The sequence below is a fragment of the Hemitrygon akajei genome, chromosome 10, assembly GCF_048418815.1.
Source record: "Hemitrygon akajei chromosome 10, sHemAka1.3, whole genome shotgun sequence".
Taxonomy (NCBI): domain Eukaryota; kingdom Metazoa; phylum Chordata; class Chondrichthyes; order Myliobatiformes; family Dasyatidae; genus Hemitrygon; species Hemitrygon akajei.
Genome location: NC_133133.1, coordinates 56,340,306 through 56,368,016, shown reverse-complemented (window position 1 = coordinate 56,368,016; position 27,711 = coordinate 56,340,306). Strand labels below are relative to the sequence as shown.

The 27,711-nt window shown below is 41.0% G+C and overlaps 2 protein-coding genes across 4 annotated transcripts in view; one reads left to right on the top strand and one right to left on the bottom strand.

Annotated features, from left to right (window-relative positions):
- Window positions 1-14: 14 nt before the first annotated feature.
- On the bottom strand, window positions 15-26,846 carry trmt12 (tRNA methyltransferase 12 homolog). Of its 2 annotated transcripts, none has more exons than XM_073058341.1 (8): window positions 26,719-26,846; window positions 25,686-25,771; window positions 20,868-21,036; window positions 19,432-19,630; window positions 16,582-16,732; window positions 9,028-9,137; window positions 4,815-4,972; window positions 15-723 (listed from the first exon to the last, which is right to left on the bottom strand). In XM_073058341.1, exons 2-8 carry the CDS (start codon window positions 25,739-25,741, stop codon window positions 163-165), a joined length of 1,404 nt encoding a protein of 467 aa, XP_072914442.1. In that variant the 5' UTR covers window positions 25,742-25,771; window positions 26,719-26,846; the 3' UTR covers window positions 15-162. The 2 variants fall into 2 exon arrangements, with proteins under 2 accessions (XP_072914442.1, XP_072914443.1); XM_073058342.1 differs by lacking the exon at window positions 26,719-26,846 and adding an exon at window positions 26,095-26,246.
- Window positions 26,288-27,711, top strand: part of cstf2 (cleavage stimulation factor, 3' pre-RNA, subunit 2) — a 71,214-nt gene continuing 69,790 nt past the window's right edge. Inside the window, exons 1-2 of one of the 2 annotated variants that reach the window (XM_073058336.1) lie at window positions 26,288-26,435; window positions 26,765-26,948. In XM_073058336.1, coding sequence (XP_072914437.1) covers window positions 26,786-26,948 — 163 coding nt within the window. In that variant the 5' untranslated portion in view covers window positions 26,288-26,435; window positions 26,765-26,785. The remainder of the gene's footprint in view (window positions 26,436-26,764; window positions 26,949-27,711) is intronic. The other variant, XM_073058337.1, reaches the window with a different exon arrangement.

The window sequence follows — 27,711 nt, the reverse complement described above, 5'->3', positions numbered from 1 at the left end:
GCTACTTCATCACATAATATTTGCAATTTTATTTTTAAAGAGAATCTGCAATATGTCAGAAACAAATTTCAGCCTGGGAGCTGATTTTATTTAAGGTGCTTTCAGATTCTCCAGCTTCTTGAATTATCAGTTATATGTGAAAACAAGAGTACTTGAATCACATTAACCATCATCACATGGCCTACATTCCAAATCCAGTACAACATGGTCAATGTGTGGGGCATAAGATTTCACACACTCAATATGCAAGATATTTGTGGACCATGGCCTTTTATGGTGAGTTTCCAGCATTCTCTTAATTCTCAATGCCACCAATTCTGCCCAAGATTGCCATTCAGGATGAGTAAAAAGCTTTTCTTCATAATACGTCCCACAGTTTGATTGAATTTTTGACTTATTTTCCTTGCACCTTGAGCTAAGTGTGTTCTCTTCAGTGGTACATTTTTGAAACTCATATGTGATATCTGGAACTGTAGTTTCAGAGTAGCTCCCATCTGGTACTGTTTCTGTCAAAGTTTGCTGTTGTTCCTTGCTACAACATGCATTATTATTCTTCACATTAAACAGTGCACCTCTCTTCTCAGGATACAGGCTGACATTATTGTGGATATGCAAGATCCCTCCTCGGTCCTTTTTCAATAATTGGCAAGCTACAGGCCATCCCTCTTCCGAACTTGGAATTAGACCCAAGTTCACTCGATCTGCCACGTTCTGCAGAAGAAGCTACAAAACACAAAATAAGTTTTTAATAGTTATAAATGGAAATGTCGAACAACCCATAGCAAAGGAACATGATAATCAGAAGACTATTACCTGCCTCAGATACAAAGACAGAAACCAATGAACAGTTTGCCTAATGAAAATCACAAACAAAACTGCAGATGCTAGAAATTTGGGGGAAAAACACAGAAAATGCTGGCAACATTCAGCAGGTCATGTAGTATATGTTGAAGAGTAAATAGAATTAATGTTTTAGATCAGAGATTATCCATCTGAACAAGTTGCCAGAACACAAACACAGGAGGAAAAGTTATGCTAAATATAAAAGATGAATCCTCTATTTAAATTGTATGATCTCTCTTTGGCTGTTTAAATATTTTTAATTTGACAGCACAAATTTCTATTACAGATGTGCTATATTTTTGCTGAAACTATGGCTCAGGTAATTATCTTCTGAACAGGGGTAGAACTGTACATTGATGGATGAATGCCCTTCGATTTATGAAGACTCCCACTTTCTGTGGTGATGCTCATATAGCATGTTAGCTCATCTGTGTATATAGTTGGTGTCACCTTTATAGCCACGTATACAGTTAATGGCATCCATAAGTCCAAGTGTATGCAATTTAAAGCACCCTTGCATAGTTTTATGTGTAGTTGACAATGCCCTTGTACAGACATCTCTGTGTAATTCACACCATACAGCCATATACATATGTGCAGTAAATTCGGCCCATGTTTAGCCACATGTATGCAGTTGATGGCACAGAGATGATGCTCATTTTGAGTACTGTCATCAGATAGGAAGCTATTATGTCCCACTTTAAAACACCCAACCTCTAATAAAAAGAAACATTGTTCCATGGAATCTTTGATAAGTTTATAGCAATCTTTATGACTCCTCCTAATCTGAAGTAGGTTTTTATGCAAGTCAACCATTGACCTATTGTTGAATTCAGTGCTGCTCCTCATCCAGGAACCTTGAGGAAGTTCTCCTCTACACTTGTTCCTTCTGCCTTCTTCACCTTCGGTTTCTCTTTCCCTTCTATTCTTCAGTTAGATACTGATGAAAACCACAACCATTTCTCTTTCTTAGCAAATTTCTCTGGCTTCAACTCAACCCACGTGTATTTCTATTCAGCATCACAAGTACGTTCAAACTACCTAGAGTTTCTCAAGGTTTCCTAAAGATTTGTATTCTATTCCATCTGCTAGCACATGCATGCTCTTGACCTCTCTGCAACAGCTCCATCTCAGTCTGTCTCACAGCTGTCACGCTCTGCCTTTCCACATTATTCTCCATTGTATTTAGTACTTAAGTAGGTAACTATTTTCTTAAGTTTCTGACACCAAAGATAAACTTCAATAACTCTTGTATTCTCATAGCCCTCCTGACTTTTCTTCCCCTTGAATTTATTCTAACAGCACTTCTCCCTCTGGTTCTACCTCCTGCTGTCTTTTCACCATCCTTTCTGACCTACCACTGACTGATCCTGAAATCAGTCCCTAGAAGAGATTGCAAACACGAGGAAATCTGCAGATGCTGGAAATTCAAGCAACACACACAAAATGCTGGTGGAACGCAGCAGGCCAGGCAGCATCTATAGGGAGAAGTACAGTCGACGTTTCAGGCCGAGACCAGGCCTGCTGCGTTCCACCAGCATTTTGTGTATGTTCTCAGATTCATTGCACTGTTTGTCCCCTTATATCCCTATCTTAAGGAATTCTGATTCTGATCTGATGTTGAACTCTCCTTTTATTGCCTCCATGTCTATCTCTTTAGTCATGACCCTTCCTCTTGAATTCCCAATCCACCTCGACTCCTTACTCTGGCCTATCATCTTCTCTTGATCTATCCGTAGATAACTGCCAATGGAACACTGAATTACTTGGTTTTTTCCCCTAATCTCCACACTCACTCCCTTAACCCCCCACCCCCAGTTGCACAGCAAGAACCAATCCTGACATTGTCATCAAACCTGCTGACAAAGATGGGAATGTTCTGTTTTGGTGAATTGATCTTTAGCTCAGATACTTAATGTTACTTCTCAAACACATTGGTCCAGACTATTCTCACTTACAAATCAATAGCAACACCTTTGATGTGCACAGGAGAACTTCCTTCAATAGCTGCAATAATTCACTTCTGCCTTTTGCCCAAGATCCACAAGCTGGACTGTCTAGATGTTTCACTTAATGTTTCAGCCTGCTCTTATCCCACTAAACTGGCTTCTTCCTACCTTTCCCTAGTCCCGTCCCTTCCCACTTACAACCATGACACCGCTGGATGTCCTTCATCACTTCAAAAGTTTTTAGTTTCCTGGTCCCAACTGGTTCACCTTCTGCACATTTGTAGAATCCCTCTACACCTCCATCGTGCAATGGGAAACTCCAAAACCCCCAGCTTCTGCCCTGAAAAGAAGACCAACTAGTTCTCCTCCAGCAACATACTCACTTGCCTGGCTGAGTTTGTCCAAGCATTGAACAACTTTTTCAACTTTGACCATTTTCTTGTGATCAAAGATGTAGCTATGGGTATTTGCATGGGCCCAGTAAAGCCTATCTTTCTTCTCAGATAATGTGGAACAATCTTTGTTTCAATCCTACCTGACCCTCCTCCTCAGCTCTTTCTCTGGTGTGCCAATGTTGCATTGGTGCTGCTCCCTTCCCTCAAAGAGAACTTAAAAATGTCCTTAATGCCAATTTCCACTCAGTTCTCACATTCATAGGATCCATCTCTGACTCTTCCCCTTCCTTTGAAATGTCTTGCTTCTTCCTGAATTGTGTAATCTCCTCTACCATTGTGTTCGGCTCTCACTGACTCTCCTCTTAACGGACTTACCCAGCTCTTTATCTTCCACCCCCTAGCCTCCATATTCAATGGATCATCCCGTCACAATTTCCACCAGTTCCAATAAGATGCCTTTACTAGCATTTAAGGGGGACTATTTCCTTCACAACTGCTTTCCCATCTCCACCAAAAACTCTCTATATTATAGTACTGTCCTGTGCAACCGCAGGAGATGCAACATCTCTCCATTCACTTGTGCCCTCTCAACATCCAGTGGTCAAATAGTTCTTCCAGATGAATCTTCCAATCTGCTTAATGCATTCCTTGTTTACAATGCAGTGTCCTCTACAATGGAGAACGAAAATGGAAATTGGGTGAATGCTCTGTGGAGCTTCTGAATTCAATACACAAGAGTGACCCTGATCTTCCAGTTGTCCGCCATTTTAATTCACCATCCCACTCTGACCTATTTCTTTATGGCTTCTTGCACTTTTGCAATGAGACTCAATTTAAGCTTAAGGAGCACATCATCTTCCTTCTGGGCACATTCCAAACTTTCAGTATCAACACTGAATCCTCCAACCTTAGGTAGCTCACTCTTTCTGCCTATAGCCAAACTTGACATGCCTATATTTCAGCCTATCATCATTTTGGCTCAAGTTTTTCTGAATGTATTTGGATAGTTTACATTTTTAGGCATGTCCCCTCAGCCTCACTATTTCTAACATATTACATGATCAAGAATCTTAAGATTTTTGGTAACAGCTTCAACCTACTCATTTTATCAGAGATATCTCCTTTGATCTATTCATGCCCTCCTCTGCCTCCCACACACACCTTCACTCTTACTGAAGACTAATTTTCTTGGATTTGCTGTTCTGACCTAGGGCGTTTGTTAATTGTTTTTCCACAGATGTTGCTTGACCTGTTGAATATTTCGTCATTTTCAGTTTTAGGATACTTGTTCTAATCTTGTTGGAAGGGGAGGGGTAAGCTACTGATTTCCTGCTCAGCTCTTTTCAATCAGCCTGTTAATTTCAAGGGTATGTGCCTCTGCACTCTGCTCATAGCTTTAAGTTAAATAAACCTGTTCATCAACATCACCAGTGCCTGAGGTACAAAGATATAAGTTACCTGAAAACAGGATTAAACTTAGACTGAAATTTTGAAAGTGATATCATCAACTGTACAGATTAAATTATTCCTCAAGATGTCAGTATACTTCAGCAGACCACATATTGATAACGGTGTAATAATTAAACGGACAGGCATTAATGAAAAAGAATGAGGCTTAAGGCAGTACCTGCCGATTATCACCACTGTGGACCTTACAGCGCTCTGATACTTTATTTAGTTCCAGGTTCTTCAGTAATGCAGAAACTGCATGTGGATTCCACTCACAGGCGTGAACAAACGCTGCGCCCGCATGCACCAGAAATGGTAGTGTAAAATATCCAATTCCTGAAAAAATTAACCGCAGCTGTTATCATTATCAGTCTCATTTGAAATCAACTAATATGACTGCATTACCAGTAACATATGATTCATAAAACGATATCATTTTAATGTACCAATACAGATCACATTTGTTATTCCCCGGCTGAGTATCAAACACATTTAAGATTTGTAACTAAAATCATCACTGCTCCCCTTTTCTCCAAGGTTTTAGACTAGCTATGATTATACTTCAAGAATAATTTGATGGGTTTTAGGCACTCTGAAATATCCTAAGAATGTGAGTATCATGATATACTGTATATGCATGCCTTTTTTTCCCCATTAGATGTAATACTGGTGAGGCGGTTTGTTTTTCTCAGACTGAATCATCAAAGTAACTAGTTTACATAGACACTTCTGTAGGTACTTACAACTCAGACGCCAATAGAAACTGGTGTGTTTGTCATTGGAAATAGTAAATTCCACACATGGGCCAACAAATACCGTAAATTCTGGTGTGTAAGCTGACCCCCCCCCCCCCCCATTTTCAAGGTTAAAAGGTTAAACCCCTTTTGTAGAGGTTTTTGATTTAACCAGAAAAGATCACAAGATCTCACATGCCGGTACTCAGCTTTGCCGGATCCAGATCCTGGAAATTTTGTGAACCAGTACCTGCTAATAGAATAGGCCTACACGTTGTAGAGCGTTATAAGCAAATTCTTAATAAATAAATCAGGGAGGGAAGTTTTGGATTAGGTTCCCAATGGTAAAGAATCCTCTGAAATGTAACCCCCGTGAAACTATTTAGTGCCTATTGTAATCTCGTTAAAACCTAACATGGGGCGGCGGGATCAGTACGTGTACTCAGTATTGAGTATGCGACCACCATGTACAAAAGATTAAAACGAATGCGATATGATGCTGGCTTCAAGCTGAAGGTTGTTGATTTTGCTAAAGGAATGAATAATTCTGCAGCTGTTAAGTAGTTTATTGTAAATGAGAAACAAGTGAGAGAGTGAAGAAAGGCAGAGGACACGCTGAGGGAAATGCCAAAGATGAAATGTGCAAACCGCGGGAAAACATGCCAGTGGCCAGAACTGGAGGAAAAGGTTTTAGAGTAGGTGAATCACCAGCGATCATCCGGATACATTGTCACCAGAGAAATGATTCGAGTTCAAGCGTTGAAATGGGCTGAAGAACACCGTGACATCAGCGAAAATTTCAAAGCTATGCAAAGTTGGTGCACCCGATTTATGAATAGACGTGATCTTGTATTGAGACGAAAAACAAAGATTGCTCAGAAGTTGCCAAGCGACATTGAGAATAAGATTACAGCCTTCCAATATTTGTAATCAAGCATCAAAAGGCACATTCTTATCCACTCTCACTGATTGGTAACATGGACGGCACACCGATGTTCTTTGATTTTGCTGGCAACCGCACTGTCAATCAGAAGGGGGAGAAAACAGTCCATCGAAACAACTGGACACAAGAAGCAACATTTTACTGTCATGCTAACGTGTATGGCTGATGGGACCAAACTACCATTGATGGTAGTAGTAGTTTTTAAGAGGAAAACATTCCCAGAGAAAGAAAAATTCCTGTCAGGTGTTGTTTACGTTCAAGAACACGGCTGGATGGATGAAGCAGGTTGCTTGAAGTGGGTTAAAGAGGTATGGTGTCGACGTCCCGAAGGTTTCAGGAAGGTAAAGTCACTACTTGTTTGGGATGTGTTCAAAGTGCACTCATCAAGTGAGGTAAAAACAGCATTGAAAGCTGAAAATACGGACATTGCAGTCATCCCCGGAGGTTTGATGTCTGTGCTCCAGCCACTAGATGTGAGTTTAAACAAACCATTCAAAGAATTCATGCGTCGACAGTGGAATGAATGGATGATGTCGGGAAATCAGTCATTCACTCCAGCGGGAAATACGAGGGTCACATCTCTAGCTACACTTTGCAAGTGGGTAGTGCAATCATGGGAGCAAATGAAGGCTGAGTGCATTGTGAAGGCTTTCAAAAAGTGCAGCATCAGCAGTGCTTTGGATGGCACTGAAGATCATTTGCTTTAGGAAGAAGACGAAGGAGACTTGACAGCCAGTAAAGCTGCAAATGACGATGTCGAAGCAGAAATGGACAATCCTCAATTGACTCAAAAACAGCCAATAAATACGACCCGTCTTCTGTGTATTCATTTTTCCAAAGTTGGCACCCTCTGTATAAGCCGACCCCCTAACTTTAGGACCAAAATTTAGGGCCAAATTCTCAGCTTATACACCAGAATTTATGGTGTATGTTGTGATTGTTTATTTCATGGACCTAGCTCCTGAACTTTTGGTAAAAAAAACATAAAGTATTGGGAGGAAGCAGAAAGAGCCTCTTGCCAGATGTGGACAGGTGAGAGGAGTGGGCTGGATGCCAGGAGCAGATGGGCAGTGACTTGGCCACCACCGCTGACCCACCAACTGTAGAGTGTAGTGGTCAAGGGTCAAGTAACTCTACGAAGGTTGGGCACCACTTGGCAACATCTGTTCCTGGCCAAAGGCTGTTACCTCATCAGGTAACTGAAGCGAGCACCCTGTTGTATGATGCAAGCAATGATGGGGCCTCACATAGATTGTTGATCAACTTTGGAAGATTGAACTTTAAGGCAGAGTACAAGGTTGATTACACGATTTTTAGCAGTGTGCAGGACCCATGTGACCTTGGGTCCTAACCGGAGATACCGTGCAAGTTGTTACTGTGGGTAAAAAAGCATGTGGTGTGCTTTTTATTCTGGCATTTTCTCCCTTTCTTTCCAGTGCTGTAGAACAGTCTCGGCCTGAAACGTTGACTGTTTATTCATTTACGTAGATACTGCCTAATCTGCTGAGTTCCTCCAGCGTTTTGTGTGTGTTGCATATGCTCTGCTGGCCTTCATTAGGCACGAGACTGAGGTCAAGAGCATCAAGGTAATGTTGCAGGTCTATAAAACTGTGGCTATGTTCAGTTCTGGTCGCCTCAATATAGGAAGAATGTGGAAGCCGTAGAGTATTTAGAAATTTACCAAAAAGCTGTCAGGATTAGCAAATATGTTCATTTATTTATTTAGAGAGACAATGTGAAATAGGCTCTCCCAGACCTTCAAGCTGCACTGACAAGCAACCCCCAATTTACCTCTGATTTAACCCTAGCCTCATCACGGGACAATTTACAATGACTAATTAACCTACTAACCAGGATGTCTTTGGACTGTGGGAGGAAACCGGAGGATACGGAGAAAACCCATGCATTCTACAGGGAAGATGTACAGACCCTTTATAGGTAATGTTGCAGTCAACTCCAAACTCCAACTGTATTATAGCGTCATGCTAACCGCTACACTACCATGGCGCCCAGTGCCTTAACGAGGAAAGTTGAGCAGCTATAGCTTTTCTCTTTCGTGTGAAGGAGCATGAGTCAACTTAACAGAGGTGAATAAGATTATGAGAGGCACAGACAGAGTGAACAGACAACACCTTTGTCCCGGGGGGCAATGGTCAATACTTGAGGATGTCTGTTTAAAGTGAGTGGAGGAAAGCACAGGGGAGATGCCAGAGGTAGCGTTTGTTTTATCACACAGAGAGTGGTAGATACCTGGAACGCAATGCCGGGTGTGGTGGTAGAGGATGATACAATAAGGACATTCAAGTTTCTTGGAGTGGCACATAGATGTAAAAAAGATGGAGAGCTATGGGCTGTAAAGGAGAAAGGGGTAGTGTGAGCGTGGAGTAGATTTGTAACTGTCAGCACAACATTGTGGACCGATGGGCCATTGATGTGGTGTACAATTCTATGCTCTATAAAATCTGCACAATATAAATAGGCTACTATCTACCAGACAAGGAATGGGCAATCCATTACGAGGTTGTGTAATATAAATGCCCTTCATCTAATTTCTATCCCTACACCCCCGCCCCAATTCTTACTGAATGACAAAGCAGGAACAATTGCCCTATTCCTGATTCCCTTCTTACTGACAGACAGAGACTTTATGGAATCAATGCATGGAATATGCCCATTCAGCTCACTGTGGTTCAGCTATTGATTCTTGATGTTACCTGCATACAGATCCACAACCACCTCTCCTTTGCAGTCAAAAGAGCTGACACGTAGCTTTTCTGTGATATTCCCAGAAGAGAACATGCATTTGGTAATGTCAAATGTGTATCTATAGAAGAACACAAGGCAGACCATTACAACACAACAACACAAATTTTGTGAATGTAATTATCACTCTGAGGATATACAGTTTTCAATAAAAAAATAATTTGAATATGTAAAACTTTACTACATTTAAAACAGAGCATTACTTTGTCTTGCCATGTACAAAATACAACAAAAAGGTTCCACAGGCAATGAGATAATTTCAGAATGACAATAAAGCATCACAATCAGAGTGAACCATCTGAATAAAGTATAGCTTCGCAACGTAACATTTATTTTTCTACAATTTTAATGTCTTGCTTTCACATCACAACAATGTTAATCTTATAACTGAGTGTTTCTGCATTCTATGTGATAAACACTACAATTAAAAAATGTTCAATTTGCAGCATAAATATTATTGTCTGACAATGACTGCATAAATATTATTGTCTGACAATGACTGTGTTACGAGTTCAAATTAGGTCAAATCCTGAGACTATTTGTCAAATGTTACAGATCCCCTTTACTTGCGTTACCACAGATACTCTTCAGGTTTCAAACACCCAACAACATTCATATGAATGAGTGTTTGAGAGGCCTGTGGAGCCACAGGAACCTTCTGCTTTGAGGCAACTCAATTCACAGCAGTATCATTGCATCTTGCAGAGAAATCTAATGATTAAGTTAAACGTCCTGGTTTAACTATACACCCCCACAGAATGCCCACGTTTTTACTTAAATACATTGCCAAATGGTTGCACTTCTGATCTGCAGACTGTTTGCGTTACACCCTGACATAACCCCAAGAGGACCAAGACAGTTATTTGATTAAACATATTTTAAATGAGGTACTAAGGATCTCTCATGCATGCTCGGGAATATAAACATCCTGTGCCACTATTCAAAAAGAAGCAGATGTTTCCCAAAGACATTACTGGCATTACTCACTGAACTACCAAGATCAAAAAGAGATGGTCTGGTTGTTAAGTCTTATTGTGCAAAAGCACTGCTAAACAACAGTAATTTTACTTCCCAGCTACTTAATTGGATGTGAACCAAACTGGGATGTTCTGAGGACAAGATCACAAATATATTTTTTCTAACTACTCTAATAAATCATGTTTTGTCATTAAGAAAAATAAAAATAAACATGAAGTTAAGAAATTGGAACAGGAGCGGGACACGCGACCTTTCAATCTTAGGTCTGATGTTCATCAGCATCATGGCTGTTCAAAGTAAAATTATTACACATACGTCCGCATATACTACCCTGAGGGTCATTTTCTTTTTTTTGTAATTTATTTTTGTATTGAAGTTCATCATCAAACATTTCCATAAGATGTGTTTCAGACATTGTACATATATATCATATATATCACAAATCTCCACAAAGTATTTATCTGAGGTACACAGTTATAGAAGAGTGGAGAGAAAAAACAAGCAAAAGGAAAGAACTATGTACAAGTAGGGAGTGATCTTTTGTTTTTACAACAGATTCATTGATTTGTGAGAATAAAATCAGGCCTATGAGGCATTATTTAGTTAAACCATTTTTCCCAGTATGAATCAAATTGTTCCAAATTGGATAAAATTCTCTTACGTTTGATTGGATTTAATAGCCCATTGACATTAAAAGAAATGAATTTTACTTTGTCCTTAAGCCATCTGTATTTATCTGTCAATGTACCATTGAAATTGGAATAAAACTTAATCGATCTACTCCCTGAACAAATATGAACCAAGAAACGCAGATAATAACAAAAATGGCAACGAACGTGTGATTCCAAGGCTGAGGTCACTAGTAGATGACCCTGCATTGAGCTAGAGGAAATGTCTAGCTGTGGGGGATAACCCCTCCTACTTGTGAGTTAAGGGCCCCCAATGCAGTATTCATAAAAGTCAGTGAACAAATCCATTACACAGAAAAGATTTCCCTGTGTACTCCTCATATATATATATATATATATATACACATATACACACACATACACACACACATTACATATGTATACATATATATTCTCATTTTGGTGGGGAAAAAGGAGTAAATGAGCAAATAAAGAATAACAACTAAGTAATGTAAAATCCACATTATAATAAGTATTTCTCGAGATAGGTATATCACCATGTACATTTGCTTTCATTTAGCTTCTCAACATTTTTAAAGTTAGCTAAACCTTATGGCTCTTCTGAAGGTGGTGAGGACTGTTTTTGGGAAACTCCCGGTCTCTTCCTGATATATTTCTCTTGGCTTCCTCCCGTCTCCTGCCTTCTCGATTCTCGCACTATTTCCCAAGCGGAGCGGGACAGTTCCTCAGTCAGGCTTTCCCTCATTTTGGTGACACTGACGGGCAAACCTCTGGCCTTCATGTCTGTAGTCACCTCTTCCACCGTCTGGTACAACCGCATCCCATTGTCATAAAACACTCGAAGTTTAGCAGGGTACGGAGTTTGAAATCTAATCTTATTTTGCTTTAGTACTCGCTTTACTTCAGCGTATTCTTTGCGTTTCTGCAGGACCGCGGGGAGGAGTAATCTTGGTCGAAATATATTAATTTATTGTCGAAAAACACTCTCTTCTTACCCCAGGCCCTTTGTAGAATCTGCATCTTGGTGCTGTACCGAAGGAATTTAATTATTATAGAGCGTGGCTTTCTATCCTGGGTAGGTTTCGGAACCAGCGCGCGGTGCGTCCTCTCGATTTCCAGCTTCATAACCGAGGGAATATCCAGCGCGTCCCGCAGTAGCTTTTCGACAAACTCCGTTATAGACGAGCCCTCCGCTCCTTCGGGAACGTTGTAGATTCTGATATTTTTCCGCCGTGATCTTCCCTCCAGGTCAAGCAGTTTACCTTCTTGGTGATGTATTATTTTTATTGTCTTGCTCAGTATCCATTCCACGTATTGAATGCGATCTTCCACCTTCTCAATTCAAGTCTCTGCCACCGCTATTTTTTGATTAACGCTGGCGAGCTCTGCCTTAATATCCCGGAGCTGCTGCGTTATTTCTTTCTGGACCTCCATTATTTCTTTCAGAATTTCGAACATATTCGCCGGTTCGTCTGAACGAGGCCCAGCGCCCACCTCGCTCGCACGTGGTCGGGTCGGAGAGCCGCTGGCTGCACTCCTCTCGGACGCAGGCTCCAGAGTGTCGCTTTTTCTATTTCCGTTCCTTTTCCCCATTCTTGCCCCTCTTTTCAGTTCAAATATTTTTCGAAAAATATTATATTTGATGGAATAACAGGGCTTAATACGCGTTATTCCAGAGGAGCTAGTGACTTAAGCTGCCATTCTCGACGATGACGTCACGGGAACCCCCTGAGGGTAATTTTCTTGCGGGCATTCACAGCAAATAGAAAGAAAGACAAAATCAGTGAAAACCTGCACACGACAGACGGACAAACAACCCATGTGCAAAGGACAACAAACCGTGCAAATACAAAAAAACAAAATAATAAATCAATAAGCAATAACTATTGAGAACACAAATTGTAGAGTCCCCGAAAGTGAGTCCGTAGGTTGTGGAATCTGTTAAGTGGAGGGGTGAGTGAAGTGGAATCTGTTAAGTGGAGGGGTGAGTGAAGTTATCCACTCTGGTTCAAAAAGCCTGATGGTTGAGGGGTATTTTCTGATCCTGAACACGGTGGTGTGGGACTTGTGGTTCCTGTAACTCCTTCCTGATGGCAGCAGTGAGAAGAGAGCATGGTCTGGATGGTGGGGGTGGGGGGAGGGGTCCTCGATGATGGATGCTGCTTTCCTGTGACAGCTGTCCTTGTGGTAATGCTCAATGTTGGGGAGGGCTTTACCTGTGAAGGACTGGGCTATATCCACCACTTTTTGTAGTTTTTACCGTTCAAAGGCAATGGAGTTCCCATACTAGGTCGTGATGCAACCAGTTAGAATAATGTCCACCGTGCATCTTTTGAAGTTTGTCAAAGTTTTAGATGACATGCCGAATTTATGCAAACTTCTAAGAAAGTATAGGCACTGCCATACCTTCTGTGTAATAGCAGCTACATTCTGGACCCAGGACAAATCCTCTGAAATGATAACGCTGAGGGATTTAAAGTTGCTGACCCTCTCCACCTCTGTTGCTCTGATGATGACGGACTCATAAACCCCTGGTTTCCTCCTCCTGCAGACAATTATCAGTTCTTTGGTTTTGTGAACATTGGGTGAGAGGTGGTTGTTGTGGCACCGCTCAGCCAGATGCTCAATCTCCCTCCCACCTGTGATTCACCCCACAGCGGTGGTGTCAACAAACTTAAAAACGGCATTGAAGCTTTACTAAGCCTCACAGTAAAAAGTATAAGGTGAGTCGATCAGGGGCTAAGCACCCAGCCTTGTGGTGCACCTGTGCAGATGGAGATTGGGGAGGAGATGTTGTTGCCTATCTGACCTGACTAGGGTCTGCAAGTGAGGAAATTGAGGATCCAATTGCACAAGAAGGTACTGAGGCCAAGGTCTTGGAGCTTATTGATCAGTTCTGAGGGGATGATGGTACTGAATGCAGAGCTGTAGTTAATGAAGAACTTGCTGCTGTATGCACCTTCACTGTCCAGATATTCCAGAGCTGAGAAGAGAGCCAATGAAATGACATCTGATGTTGACTCATTGTGACAGCAGATCCAAGTCATTCCTCAGCCAGGAGCTGATAGACTTCATCACCAACCTCTCAAAGCACTTCATCACAGTGGATGTAAGTGCCACTAGACAAGCCATTTAGGCAGGTTACCTGGGCACCAGTATAACTGAAGCCTGCACAAAGCAGATGGGTACCTCAGACTGCTGAAGCAAGAGGTTAAAGATCTCAGTGAACATGCCAGCCAGTCTTCAGTACTCTCCCAGGTTACCCCGTCCGGGCTGGAATCTTTCTGTGGGTTCACTCCCTGAAGGATGCTCTCATGCTAGCCTCAAAGACTGAAATCACAGGGTTGTCAGGGGCTGTGGGAGTTTGTGAAGATGCTTCCTTGTTTTGACGGACAAAGTGAGCATAAAAGGCATTGAGCTTATCTGGCAGCAAAACTGTATTGTCACATACATCGCTTGGTTTCACTTTATAGGAATTCAAGCACTGCCACAACTCCTGAAAGTGAGCATCCTTCAATGATTTGTTCAGTCCAGAATTGCCACTTTCCCTGTGAGATGGCTTTCCAGAGGTCAAACCTGGACATCCTGCATTTTACTTGGTCACCAGACCTGAATACCACTTGTCTGGCCCTCAGCAGATAGCAGATCTCTTGGATCATCCAGGTCTTCTGGTCGGGAAAAGCTCTGAATGATTCAATGCCACTTTGCATTAACCCCACGTCCTTTGCTTCCATAATAAACTGAAATCTATTGATCTCCGTTTTAAATTAACTGAATGACTGAGTCTGTCCTGACCGTTAGGGGAGTTGATCATTAGGGACATGATTATAGTCATAGAACACTATAACTCAGAAATAGGCCATTCAGCCCATCTAGTCTGTGCTGGCCTGGTTTTCTGCCCGGCCCCATTTATCGACTCCCAGACCATCGCACTTCATACCTCTCTCATCTTCCTTTTAATGTTACAATTGAACCTGCATCTACCATTTCTGCTGGCAGCTCATTGCAAACTCATTATCAGCCTCTGAGTGTGAGTGGAAAAAGCCTGCATGAATTTATTCTTTCTACACCCATCATAATTTTATATGCCTCTACAGGGGTGTCAAACTCATTTTAGGTCACGGGCCGGATTGAGCAAAATGCAGCTTCATGTGGGCCGGATCAGTCGGACGCGTGCGAATGCAGCTTTCGTTGCCTCCGTTTTTTCAGCCTTCTCTCATGTGTCTCAGTCTCTGCTATAACTACAAAGTGTTTCACTTTACAAATTCCGTTTCTTATGAAGAAGACTGCCGAATAAACACTAAAAACCCTGAAAACCTGGTACCTGAATAAACTCAGCATTAGCCATATCATACGCCATAGGCGCTTCGATTACTGGGGCCAGCTTTAATAGTAATTAGATATTATCTCGCGGGCCAAAGATAATTCCACCGCAGGCCGGATTTGGCCCGCGGGCCTTGAGTTTGACATATATGCTCTACAAGATCTCCCTTCAATCTCCTGCACTCCAGGGAGCAGATTGGAGTGGATTGTAAAAAGTCTTATACCCTTTATTTCCATTCACTACTCAGGGATTACACTGTGCATCTACAGTGGTATGCAAAAGTTTGGGCACCCAAAATTTCTGTTACTGTGAATAGTTAAGTGAGTAGAAGATGACCTCATTTCCAAAAGGCATAAAAGTTAAAGATGACACATTTCTTTAACATTTTAAGCAAGATTACTTTTTTATTTCCATCTTTATAACATCAGGAAAAAAATGTCAGCAATTAAAAGTGCAGGTAATGTGTCAAATGTATCAAAAAAAAATCTTGGATGTGAAACTACAAGAGCTAGAATTACAATGTGCTCATATGGAGGCCACTGACACAGAGACATCAAGATTGCAGTTGATAAAAATAACCTAAGCATTGCAATTTTATGGAAGGCACCTCGGAAATCAGGGAGCTTAAGGAGCTATTTTCTGAGCACAGCTCCTCTGTGAAGAGAGTCATGCTGTATAAAATCGCCTGCTTTGGAAGCCCGATCTGTACGAGGAAGAGATGGGCAAGACAATTAACTCTGTAGCAGCCTCTTCCACAGAAGTGAATACAGGCTGAGCACCCCGATGCTGCGTTTTTGCTACCATACACACGTTGATTTTTCATTACATTAATGGAATGTAATAATTTTTACTGTTTAGCACATTTGTGTGCTGAAAAAGCACAAGACAAAGACTGGTTATCAGAAGCACATAAATTCAGAATCAGGAATGATGGCGAAGCCAAAACAGCCACTGACTGTCCGCCTGGGTGGCTGAGATAGAGAAAGCTTACCTTTCTGATGGCTCAATGTACACATTATTGCTTCATGCACAAAATGATTAAAAATATAATATAAAACTACCTTCAGGGTATTATGTAGAAGCTGTATATGAAATGTAAATGGAATTTCATGTTTAGTCTTGGGTCTCAACCCCAAGCTTTCTAATTATATCGATGCAAATACTGCAAAATCCAAAATATTCCAAAATAAGAAACGCTTCTGGCCCCAAGCATTTCGGATCAGGGTGCTCAGCCTCTATTACTATCAACTGACAGCGAGAAGTTAATGTGACAAAGACCATGGGCGATTCATTATTTGATATTTACTGTCTTTCCATGGATTGGAATTGCTTGAATTAATAGCTTCCTAAAGATACAGCTAAGTTTAGAACTCAGAGGAATTGCATGTTATAGGTGACATACAAGAAACTATGGAGTGCCACAATATCTGAACGCTTTTAATTAAAGGAAGAAATTTATCATATGTGTATCCTTGGGAGGAAGTGGTGTTCACAACGTTACATGCAGATGCTTGCATTGCTTGGCACTGTAAATCTGATTATTCTGCTCTCACCTGATGCCATTGTCAACGTGATGGACCCAGGCATCGTCTCCCAGCAATAAAGTAACCTTTGGAGTACGAAAGCCATCAGCAGATATTCTGCCCGTCTTTGCAATGCGTTTTACTCCTAGTGCATTAGCAACCACCTGCCACAACTCTGGCTCTGCAATAAACAAAACAATGATAAAACCAACAGCACTTAAGAGCTCACATCAAAGATAAATAAAAATACAACTTAGTATTTTCATATTGCTTAATTAACTTAGCCACCATGATTTTCTAATATAAATATCATGAATAAGAACATAAGAAATAGGAGCAGGAGTTGGCCATCTGGCCCGTTGAACCTGCTCCACCATTTAATAAGATCATGGGTGATCTGGCCATGGACTCACCTCCACCTACCTGCCTTTTCCCCATAACCCTTAATTCCTCTACTATGCAAAAATCTATCCAACCTTGTCTTAAGTATATTTACTGAAGTAGCCTGCACTGCTTCATTGGGCAGAGAATTCCGCATTCTCCATTCTTTGGGGAAAGCAGTTCCTCCTCATCTCCGTCCTAAGTCTACTCCCTTGAATCCTGAGGCTATCTCCCCTAGTTCTAGTCTCATTTACCAGTGGAAACAACTTTCCTACCTCTATCTTATCTATCCCTTTCATAATTTTATATGTTTCTATAAGATCTCCTCTTATCCTTCTGAACTCCAGTGGGTACAGAGAACGGGAATTCATGAAAAGATAGATAAGATAGTGAATTTGAAATTTGACTAAACCTTACCACCTAAATGTCATATGAGGAAAGATTGAATAAACTAGATATGTATTTGTGGTCAATGAGAAGAGTGAGGAGCAAGCTAATTGAAACATGTATGATCTTGATGGGTTTTGAGAAAGTTAATCAGGAAAGGATGTCTCATATTTAGGAAATCCGGAAGCAGGAGTCTCACTTAAAATTTAGGGGTCACCCCCATTTAAAACAGAGATAAGGTGAACTTTTTTTCCTCTCAAAAGGTTGGAAGTCTTTGAAAGTCTTCCTTAAAGAACAGAAGCAGAATCTTTGAATATTTTAAGAGATGGATAGATTCTTTAGAAGCAATAGTATGAAAGGTTATGGTACGTAGGGAGAAGTAAAGAGTAGTAAATGCAATCAGATCAGCCGTGATCTTATTAGACGGTGGAAAAGTCTTAAAGGACTGAATAACCCACTCCTTTAACTAATTCATACAACTTCACCCAGTTCTCTTTTCTCACTAAATCACAGCCAAAGATCCAGAACTTAAATTACAGATTGCAGCCTCTATCCTCAACTCAAAAGTTCGTCGTAACCAAACTCAATGATCTTGAGTACATGTATGGTATTTATAACATATTTAAAATGAGAAACTGAAGTCTTTTAAACATCCAATATTCAAAGTGAAAAAAATTATCAAAGTCTGTATATGTTAACATATACTACCTTGAGATTCATTTTCAGGAAAATAAAGAAAAACAATTGAATTTACAAAAAACTATACATAAACAAAGACTGACAAACAACAATGAGAAAAAGACAAATTGTGCACAAAAAAAGTATTGAGAACATGAGTTGTCAAGACTTCAAAGTGAGTTTGTAAGTTGTGGAATCAGTTCAGAGTTGTGGTGAATGAAGTTATCCATGTAGGCTCGGGAGCTTGATGATTGTAGGATAATAAGCATTCCTGAACCTGGTGGTGCAGCACCCAAGTTTCCTGTACCTCCTGCCCAATGGTAAGTAGTGAGAAAATATTATATGTTTATCATTGCTCCTCATAGGAAGAATTTATTTTTACAGAAAATCTTTCTTCCACAATAAATGGGACTTTTATCTTCTATAAATTTCTACCCCCCCCCCCCCCCCAATCTAGTTGCTCCAGAAATAACTAATAGTCGAGAACAACTCTCATGTATCTCTGGCTTCCACTCCTGCAGTGAAGCCCTGGGTGATGTACTTTCCAATTTCTACCATTTTTAGTAAAAATGTGCACATTTAATGTAAAGCGTGAAACACAACTTCTACCAGTGTCAGTTTCTGGTTCCTGGAAACAGAGATTGTAACCTGGTACATGCTGAATCCTTCATACCACCCTCAATGTATGACATTAAATTTTATATGAACATTAATTAGTTAGGCAGTGTTACAATCTTTATGACACACTTCTGCTGATATATGAAACTATATTCACAAAAAATAAAGTAACCCTCTGCATCTTTAATGCTTTCAGCAAAGGCTCAAGAGATGGTTGTGAATGCAATGATTTTTGCTGAACTCTTTGAATTTGCTCATGTATATCGGACACTGACTTTATCATTTATTACTGAATTCAGTAATGTTGTTATGGGGGAGAACATGTATACATCTTCTAAAAGGAAAATAATATCAGCAGGTTCCAAGGTTGATTTAAAATGGCATAGGCAGATACAGTCTGTAAACATTTTTTCTGGGGAATGTAACAAAGAGGGAAAATACATTTGAGTTCACTAAGGACCAAATGTGCAATACCATTCCTAATGTTTCTTCTTCTTCGGCTGTCCATCGATTTTTGATGATGATTGAGACCTGGGCAAAGTTGTATGGAAGACCTGCAGTTGCCCATGCTGCAAGTCTCCCCTCTCCACGCCACCAATGTTGTCCAAGGGAAGGGCATTAGGACCCGTACAACTTGGCAACGGTGTCATCGCAGAGCAATGTGTAGTTAAGTGCCTTGCTCAAAGGCACAACACGCTGCCTCAGCTGAGGCTCGAACTAGTGACCTTCAGATCACTAGACTGACGCCTTAACCACTTGGCCATGTGCCACACATTCCTGACATTTATGCTGCATTGTTTAAAATTTAAATCTCACCCAAAGTTTTCCAGAGTTCTGTTTGGAATGCATTTTCACTCAGAACAATCATATCTCCATGCCTCTTCCATACTTGAGGTAGGTCACGAAGCAGTTCTTCAGTCCAAAGGACCCCCTGTTGTTTCAATAATGCATCGAGCTCTTCTTGCAGTCGTTGGTGGCAAGATTTTACCAATGACTTTTTGGATGCTATTGGGTTCTGAAATGTATATTTGTAAAATAGACGTGCATCAAAATTAATTATAGAAGACAAACAAGATATAATTATCATGGGTGAATGGCAGAGAAAGAAGTAGTTATTGAAAAAGATCAGTTATTCAATGCAGTGTACTGATTTGCCGTTCAGTTTGCGCTAGAACTAGTGGCCAAACTTCATTTTGCTTTCTGTTAACTCCATAATGCACCTTAAATAAATGGTACTTGTCCCACAAGACTTTATTTCTTCTTCCTTCTTTGGAAGACAATAACTGCTATCAGGTTACCACTCCAGAGGCTTAGGCAACATTCTAATTTCTCATCCATTTCTCTACTGTGAGCCCTGGCAGTCAATTGCAATAGGCTATTCAACAACTCAGTGAATTACAGTACTTATATCTGAAACTGACCATTTTCTCATTTACTCACACACCCAATTGTTTCATTGCTTCTGACTGGGGTGTTTGACATAGCAACCCCTCAGTAAAGAGAATAATTTCAGAACTTCACCTGCTGCTGCAGTTGAGATCAGACACAGGAGGAAAGATCCTGATTAAACTGGTCTATGAAGGACATACATTCACGGTGGAGCTGAGAGCAAGCAGCGATAAGATACTGCAAGTAGATCAAAGCCATGCTGAGTTTAGTGGCTTCCCATCACAATCTGTGAGCAAGAGGTTCAAATTTAGATCTCAACAGTGCAGAAGTTAGTGCTAGCATCGCATTGCTCCAGCAACCTTGACCCAAGGTTGTTTATGTGGAGTTTGCTCATTCTTCACGTGACCATGTAGGTTTCTTCCAGATGTTCTGGTTTCCTTCCGCATCCCAAATATGTGTTGGTAAGCAGACTGATTACTGCTGATTTCTAAATTACCAACCTAATGTAAACGTTGGGGGGGCAGGGAGAATGATAGTTACTGAGCTTATCAGGGAGAATTGGTTACAGGAAAACAAGCATGGAAATGGGACTGCTAAAAACGTTCCGAGAGCTGGGCCATCTGTGTCAGCAGAAAATATGAGAACGTAAAATAAAAAAATACTTTCCAAAGCTGAAACTCACTAAAAGGTGGGTTACTTTTCATTCTGAATAGATCACATTAATGGATGGATAATTGTAACAGTCAGCAATATGTTTAAAACCACCTGCTTGCAATCACTTTCTGATGATCAGATATTCCAGCGTTGAGTGAAAGGCCAAATGCTTGTACCGACGTGTGTCCAGTCAAGAAAAGAAATCCTACCTTCATCACGGTAAAAGTGCATGTACTTCCTGGAGCTACAGTCTCACTCAGGTTAAGACGGTGAAGAGGGCTGAGTTTATTGCAAAGCACAGGCAATGCGACTGAACCATCGGGTTGCTTCTGGAGACGACAGGCTGTGTCCAGGAAGCCATTCTTCTCCAAATACTCTCTGTACCAGGAAACAGAAAAAAATCAAATCACTTTCTCATCAGGAATGAAGGAAGATTGTTGAAAATGAATCGCTAATTTAACAGTACTACCGTGCAATATATAAAGTGGTTTGTTTAAAAAAATGTCTTCTATTATCTAAAAATAAAATTCAGTGTATGTTGATGATAAACATGGTGTAAGAGTGCTGGAAGATTGCTGAAGTGGTACTCTTGTTTAAAAATGTAGAAAAGTATAGAGTGAACAGCTTTTGGCCAGTTATTCTGACATAGGCAGAAGGAAAATTGCTATCAGAAATTGAGGGAGAGGTTATCTATTAGCATTTAACAAAGAACAAGTTAATCAAAGACAACATGGATTTATTAAGGGAAGATCATGTTCCACTACTCTGATTTTTAGGAGATAAAAGGAGTGTTAATGAGGTTGAACATCTGATGTGTCAACATGGTTTTGGCTTGGTGTTTGACAAAGACACGAAAATACATTTTTCAAGAAAGTAATATTCACAAGTTTTAAGAGAAAGTAGAATGTTGGACTCCTGGGCACAGGGTATTAGTTAATGGTTAATCTGTTGACTGAAGTGGTCTTGTTAGTACTGGAACTTGTTTTTCATATCAATGATTTGGACTTCATTGCAAGGGAACCTAATTAGGTAGTTTGCCAACAATACCAAGATGGTGGTGTAGTGATTAGTGAAGAAGAAAATTCTAAGTTACATGAAGATTTCAATGGACTGGTTAGATAGATGAAGAAATAACAAATGAATTTCAAACCAGTATGGTTATGTTTTTGGTAAAGACTGATAAGGCAAGAGAACACACAATAAATAGCACAGTCCTACAGAGGACTAGAGGAACCCTGATGTTAATATCCACTAGTCTCTCAAGGCAACTGGACATAGGTTAAATATTCCTTCAGTACACTTGCCTTTATTGAACAAGGGATATAATAGTGGAGGAGAAAAGTGATCAAGTAATTGGTGAAGTAGGCTGAGATAGATCGGCTGGTTGAATGTGGACTTCTGGAAGGGGAAGTCGAGGGAACACCCACCAGTCCTCATTGAGGGATCATAGAAACATAGAAAACCTACAGCACAATACAGGTCCTTCGGTCCACAATGCTGTGCTGAATGTGTACTTACTTTAGAAAATACCTAGGATTACCCATAGCCCTCTATTTTTCTAAGCTCCATGTACCTCTCCAGGAGTCTCTTAAAAGACCCTATCATATCCGCCTCCATCACAGTCACTGGCAGCCCATTCCACGCACTCACCACTCTCTGAGCAAAAAAAACTTGCCCCTGACATCACTTCTGTACCTACTTCCAAGCACCTTAAAACTATACCCTCTCGTGTCAGCCATTTCAACCCTGGGAAAAGGCCTCTGACTATCCACACAATCAATGCCTCTCATCATCTTATACACCTCTATCAGGTCACCTCTCATCCTCCGTCACTCCAAGGAGAAAATGCCAAGTTCACTCAACATAGTTTCATAAGGCATGCTCCCCAATCCAGGCAACATCCTTGTAAATCTCCTCTGCACCCCTTCTATAGTTTCCACATCCTTCCTGTAGTTAGGTATCCAGAACTGAGCACAGTACTCCAAGTGGGGTCTGACCTGGGTCCTATAAAGCTGTAACATTATCTTTTGGCTCTTAAAATCAATCCCACGGTTGATGAAGGCCAATGCACTGTATGCCTTCTCAACCACAGAGTCAACCTGTGTAGCTGCTTTGCGTGTCCTATGGACTCACATCTCAAGATCCCTCTGATCCTCCACACTGCCAAGAGTCTTACCATTATTACTATATTCTGCCATCATATTTGGCCTACCAAAATGAATCACCTCACACTTATCTGGGTTGAACTCCATCTGTCACTTCTCAGCCCAGTTCTGCATCCTATCAATGTCCTGCTGTAACCTCTGACAGCCCTCCACACTATCCACAACACCCCCAACCTTTGTGTCATCAGCAATTTACTAACCCATTCCTCCACTTCCTCATCCAGGTCATTTATAAAATTCACGAAGAGAAGGGGTCCCAGAACAGATCCCTGAGGCACGCCACTGGTAACCGGCCTCCATGCAGAATATGACCAGTCTACAGCTAAATTTTGCCTTCTGTGGGCAAGCCAGTTCTGGATCCACAAAGCAATGTCCCCTTGGATCCCATGCCTCCTTACTTTCTCAATAAGCCTTGCATGGGGTACCTTATCAAATGCCTTGCAGAAATCCATATACACTACATCTACTGTCTTACCTTCATCAATGTATTTAGTCACATCATCAAAAAATTCAATCAGGCTCATAAGGCACGACCTGCCTTTGACAGAACCATGCTGACTATTCCTAATCATATTCTGCCTCTCCAAATGTTCATAAATCCTGCCTCTCAGGATCTTCTCCATCAATTTACCAACCACTGAAGTAAGACTCACTGATCTATAATTTCCTGGGCTATCTCTACTCCCTTTCTCAAATAAGGGAACATCATCTGCAACCCTCCAATCCTCCAGAACCTCTCCTCTCCCTACTGGTGATGCAAAGATCATTGCCAGAGGCTCAGCAATCTCCTCCCTCCCCTCCCACAAGGCCGGTAGTGGAATGGGTGAATGGTTTCAAGTTCCTGGGTGTCAACATCTATTCTGGGCCCAGCATGTTGATGGAATTACAAAGAAAGAACAGCAGCTGCTATAATTCATTAGGAGTTTGAGGAGATGTGATATGACAGCAAATATCGTAGTAGCATTCTAACTGGTTGCATCACTGGCTGGTGTGGAGGCACTCATGCACACAATCAGAAAATGCTTCAGAAAGTTGTAAGCTCAGCAACGTCCATCATGGGCACTAGCCTCTCCACTATCAAGGAAATCTTCAAAGACAATGCCTCAAAAAAGGCATGATTAAGGACACCCATCACCCAGGACATCCACTCTTCTCATTGCTACCATCAGGGAGGAAGTACAGGAGCCTGAAGGCACAATGTTTAAGGAACAGCTTCTTCTCTTCCACCTTCAGATTTCTGAACCACGAACACATCCTCACTATTTTGCTTATTTATTTTTAATATATTTATTATTGTAACTTGTAGTATCTATTGCACTGTATGGCTGCCTCAAAACAACAAATTTTACAATAAATATGATTTTGATTCTGACTTTTCTAGTCTTGTCCCACATTGTAGGAAGGCTGTAGAGAGAATACAGACAGTATTACCAGGGCTGATGAATCATTGTTAGGAAGAGACAAGGCTGGATTTGTTTTCTTTGGAACAGTGAGATTGAAAGAACATTTAATTGAAGTACTGTATCTGAAACACAATGAAGTCCAGACAAAGGAAGCAGAAAGCACCCATCTACTTTTGCAACAGATTAGTAACTATACTGCAGTTTTAAGTGAGTTGTTGAAGGATTAGAAGTGAGTTGAAAAAAAATGGTTTCACTTAACATTTGGAAAATTGGGTTTGGAACTTTTTGACTGAAAAGATGGAGACAAAAATCCACACCGTGAACAAAAAGAACTAAATGAGAATTTGAAGAACCAAAGCCTGCATGGCTATTGACCAAAACTGGGAAATGTGATAAGATGTCCATCTTTTGCTGGCATAAATAGTCTCCTAAATGCCCAAAATTCCATGAAATCTAATAATTAATACAAACAATCTGAACTTTACACTTGTTACATCAATTCAAGATTGCTTAATGTCATTTCTAGTACACATGTGTAAAGGAGAACCAAATACTTGTTCCTCTGGCTTTGATGCAGCACAAAACAATATGATAAAGAACACAATAATCATAAAAAACACAATAAATATAAATACATAAGGTAATTTATACACATGGATTGATTGTATATCCATAAAGCGATACAAGGCACAGGAGTGTCTGACAGAAAATGGTAAAGTAATGGTGGAGGGGTGGATTAGTGGATAGAAAATAACTGTTTTTGAGTCTGGTAGTCCTGGCGTAGATGCTACGCAGCCTCCTCCCTGATGGGAGTGGGACATACGGTCCATGAGCAGGGTGGGTGGGATCCTTCATGACATTACTGGCCCTTTTCTGGCACCCTTCTGTCTATTAAATTAGAACCATCTACTCACCAGTGATAGTCAAGATATAGGAGTAGGGATACTGACAAGGAGTATTTTTCATTGATGTTACAGACACAAGTTTTTCTACCTTTTAGACATTAGTTTAATGAGGTTCTTCTACAGCTATTTTTATTAGAGGTACATTTTTCCAGCTGATGCTGGCGGGAATGAATTTGGGGTGCCACATGCCGATGTTGGTGGGAGCAGTAGAGAACTGGTAGGATAATATTTTCTTGAAACAGTAGAGCTGGTTTTTCAGTCTTTGGTGCTTCGTTCCTGTTACTTTAGAGCAGCAGACTGGCTGTTTTGATAAAGTAATTATTTTAATAATACCTAGCACTGGACATTTTAAAAAGACATTTTCAAGAAAAATATTGGACAAAATAATAACCCAAAGTAATTTTGTGAGGTATAAAATACTATGCATTATTGAGAAATTCTAACTGTTTGAATTAGCTGTGGAAAATCACAAGTAACAACATCTAACAAAACGTTTCTCCCTTCCTCTTAATATAACATTACCACAAAAATAAATCTATGCCGCCATGTTTCACCTGTATTGTTGTGCAAACTGGGCCTGAGTCACAACTGCAATTCTTTCAGTCTGCATTGTTTTCCATAACCGCCAATCTTGTATTAACTGAGAAAAATATTCAACAGTAGATCAGTTAATTATCTTTATTTTTTTCTTTCAAAAATATATTATTCATTAAATCTGCAATGTAAAGTATATTATACATTAAAGTTGTTTTCCATTCACCGTATGGTACAGTTACTTACAAGATTCACGTTATGCTGGTAAGACAGTTCTCTTTCACATGCATTCCACCAGTTTAAAAAAAATCAGGGTTTTAGACACATAATTAATGATTAATGGTGGGGCACGTCAGACTTGGACAGCAGCCCGCCTAAGAGAAGGAACACTCTGATTTTAAACCACCGCTGTCTTGCGGGCACACTCACCCATGTAAACCCCGAAGAAGAAATCCGGAGCCGGGGTCCCTACGGCAGTTTGATGTTATTTACAACCTCACTCTGACAGCCTCTGCGACGACACTGGTGCCAAGCTGTTTCAGCACTTGCCCTTCCCTTGGACAACATCAGTGTCGTGGGGGGGGGGGGGGGGCGAGCCCGCTGCATGGGCAACAGCTGGTTCTTCAAATCTTCCCACCCTGGAGGCAGGAGAGGACACAGTCCACCAAGGATCCTGGGATCAACGGCTGTCTACTACTAATGGTGGGATGTACTTCAGCTGTCGCCTAATGTCCTCAACAGAACTTCATCAAACTTCAGCGTATCCTTTCGTATGTATTCCTGGATCACAATATCTAACTTTGGTGTATCGAATTTGCAAGTTTACAATGGTTTATTGCAAAGACCAACACGCTTTGTGCACTCAAGGTGGTACCCTTCAATGAACTGATAATTTCCCAGCTCGATGATCGTCTGGGAATAGCCTGTGCGGACCTGTTACTTGTGGCTGATTGGACTGAGCCACAACAAAGATAATTGTAGCTCCTTCCGGAACACTTTCACTAATGTATAATTGAAAACGAGATTACCCTTCAAGTGAATGCGAATACTTACATGTAAAACGGAGAGCTCTCATGACAATCTCCCTCTGTTTTAACAGGATGGTTAAAGCAGTCACAAAATGCTGAAGGACTCGAGTTCTGCTCGGAATCCTGGATTGTGGGACGACCGGACGGGTGAAAGTGTTGGCTTCCGTTTCGTAGCGGAAGTGGCGCGGAGAGCGGTAGCTATGGCGAACCTAGTGCGGGACCCGGCCATTGATCGGTCCTTGCGCTCTGTGTTTGGTAAGGGCTCGGGCCGATTGGCGGAGCTGTTAATGGAAAGGTTCACTCAGGCGTGGCTCGCTGGACGCTGCGATGTTGGGGCAGCATCAGGGCAGACTGGGTGTTGCATGTTTTATCGGGGCTGCGGACTGATGGAGGAACCATTGAAAACTGTGTCCAGAATGGAGGTGGTCTCGGGCAGAGTGGGAGCGTGGCGGGGCGGGAGATTAAAAAAAATCCAAAATAGGTGCCCTCTTATGCCGGCAGAGATTGTATTGAGACATAGGAGACTGCATTCAGTCCCGATGCAGGGTCTCGACCTGAAACGTCGACTATTCATTTCCCTCACAGATGTTGCCGAACACGCCATGCTACTCTAGTCGTTCGTGTTTTTTTTCTCTTTGCTCGAGATTTTGTTGAGGTGATCTAAAACAAATAGATAGAAATGTACAATAGATTTACTAACATCCATAGAAAAATGTGGAAAATGAATGGGAAAAAAAATCTCTTGGGCTTTTGGCACTTGCATGTAACCAAACAGAACACTTTCTGTATTAGTTGGCAGTATAATATCAGGATATTATAAAATGAGCCAATTGTCCTTTAACCCAGAAGTACTTGATTGATTGGATTATATAGCCACTGATCCAAGTGGTTTGCTGGCTCCAGGTCAAAAGCAACGGTCCAGGTTACTTTACCTTCACAGTAACTCCACAAGCAGATCAGATCATATTTACAGTGAAAGATTTATGCTGAATTTAACAGAGCAAAATAGCCCTGTTGG

Coding starts and splice junctions, on each gene's coding strand:
- trmt12 (XM_073058341.1), bottom strand. CDS start 25,741: ATGCAGACTGAAAGAATTGCAGTTGTGACTCAGGCCCAGTTTGCACAA. Junction 19,631..20,867: donor GCACTTTTACCGTGATGAAG/GTAGGATTTCTT, acceptor TATACATTTCAG/AACCCAATAGCATCCAAAAA. Junction 9,138..16,581: donor CACGTTGACAATGGCATCAG/GTGAGAGCAGAA, acceptor GTTCTTCTATAG/ATACACATTTGACATTACCA.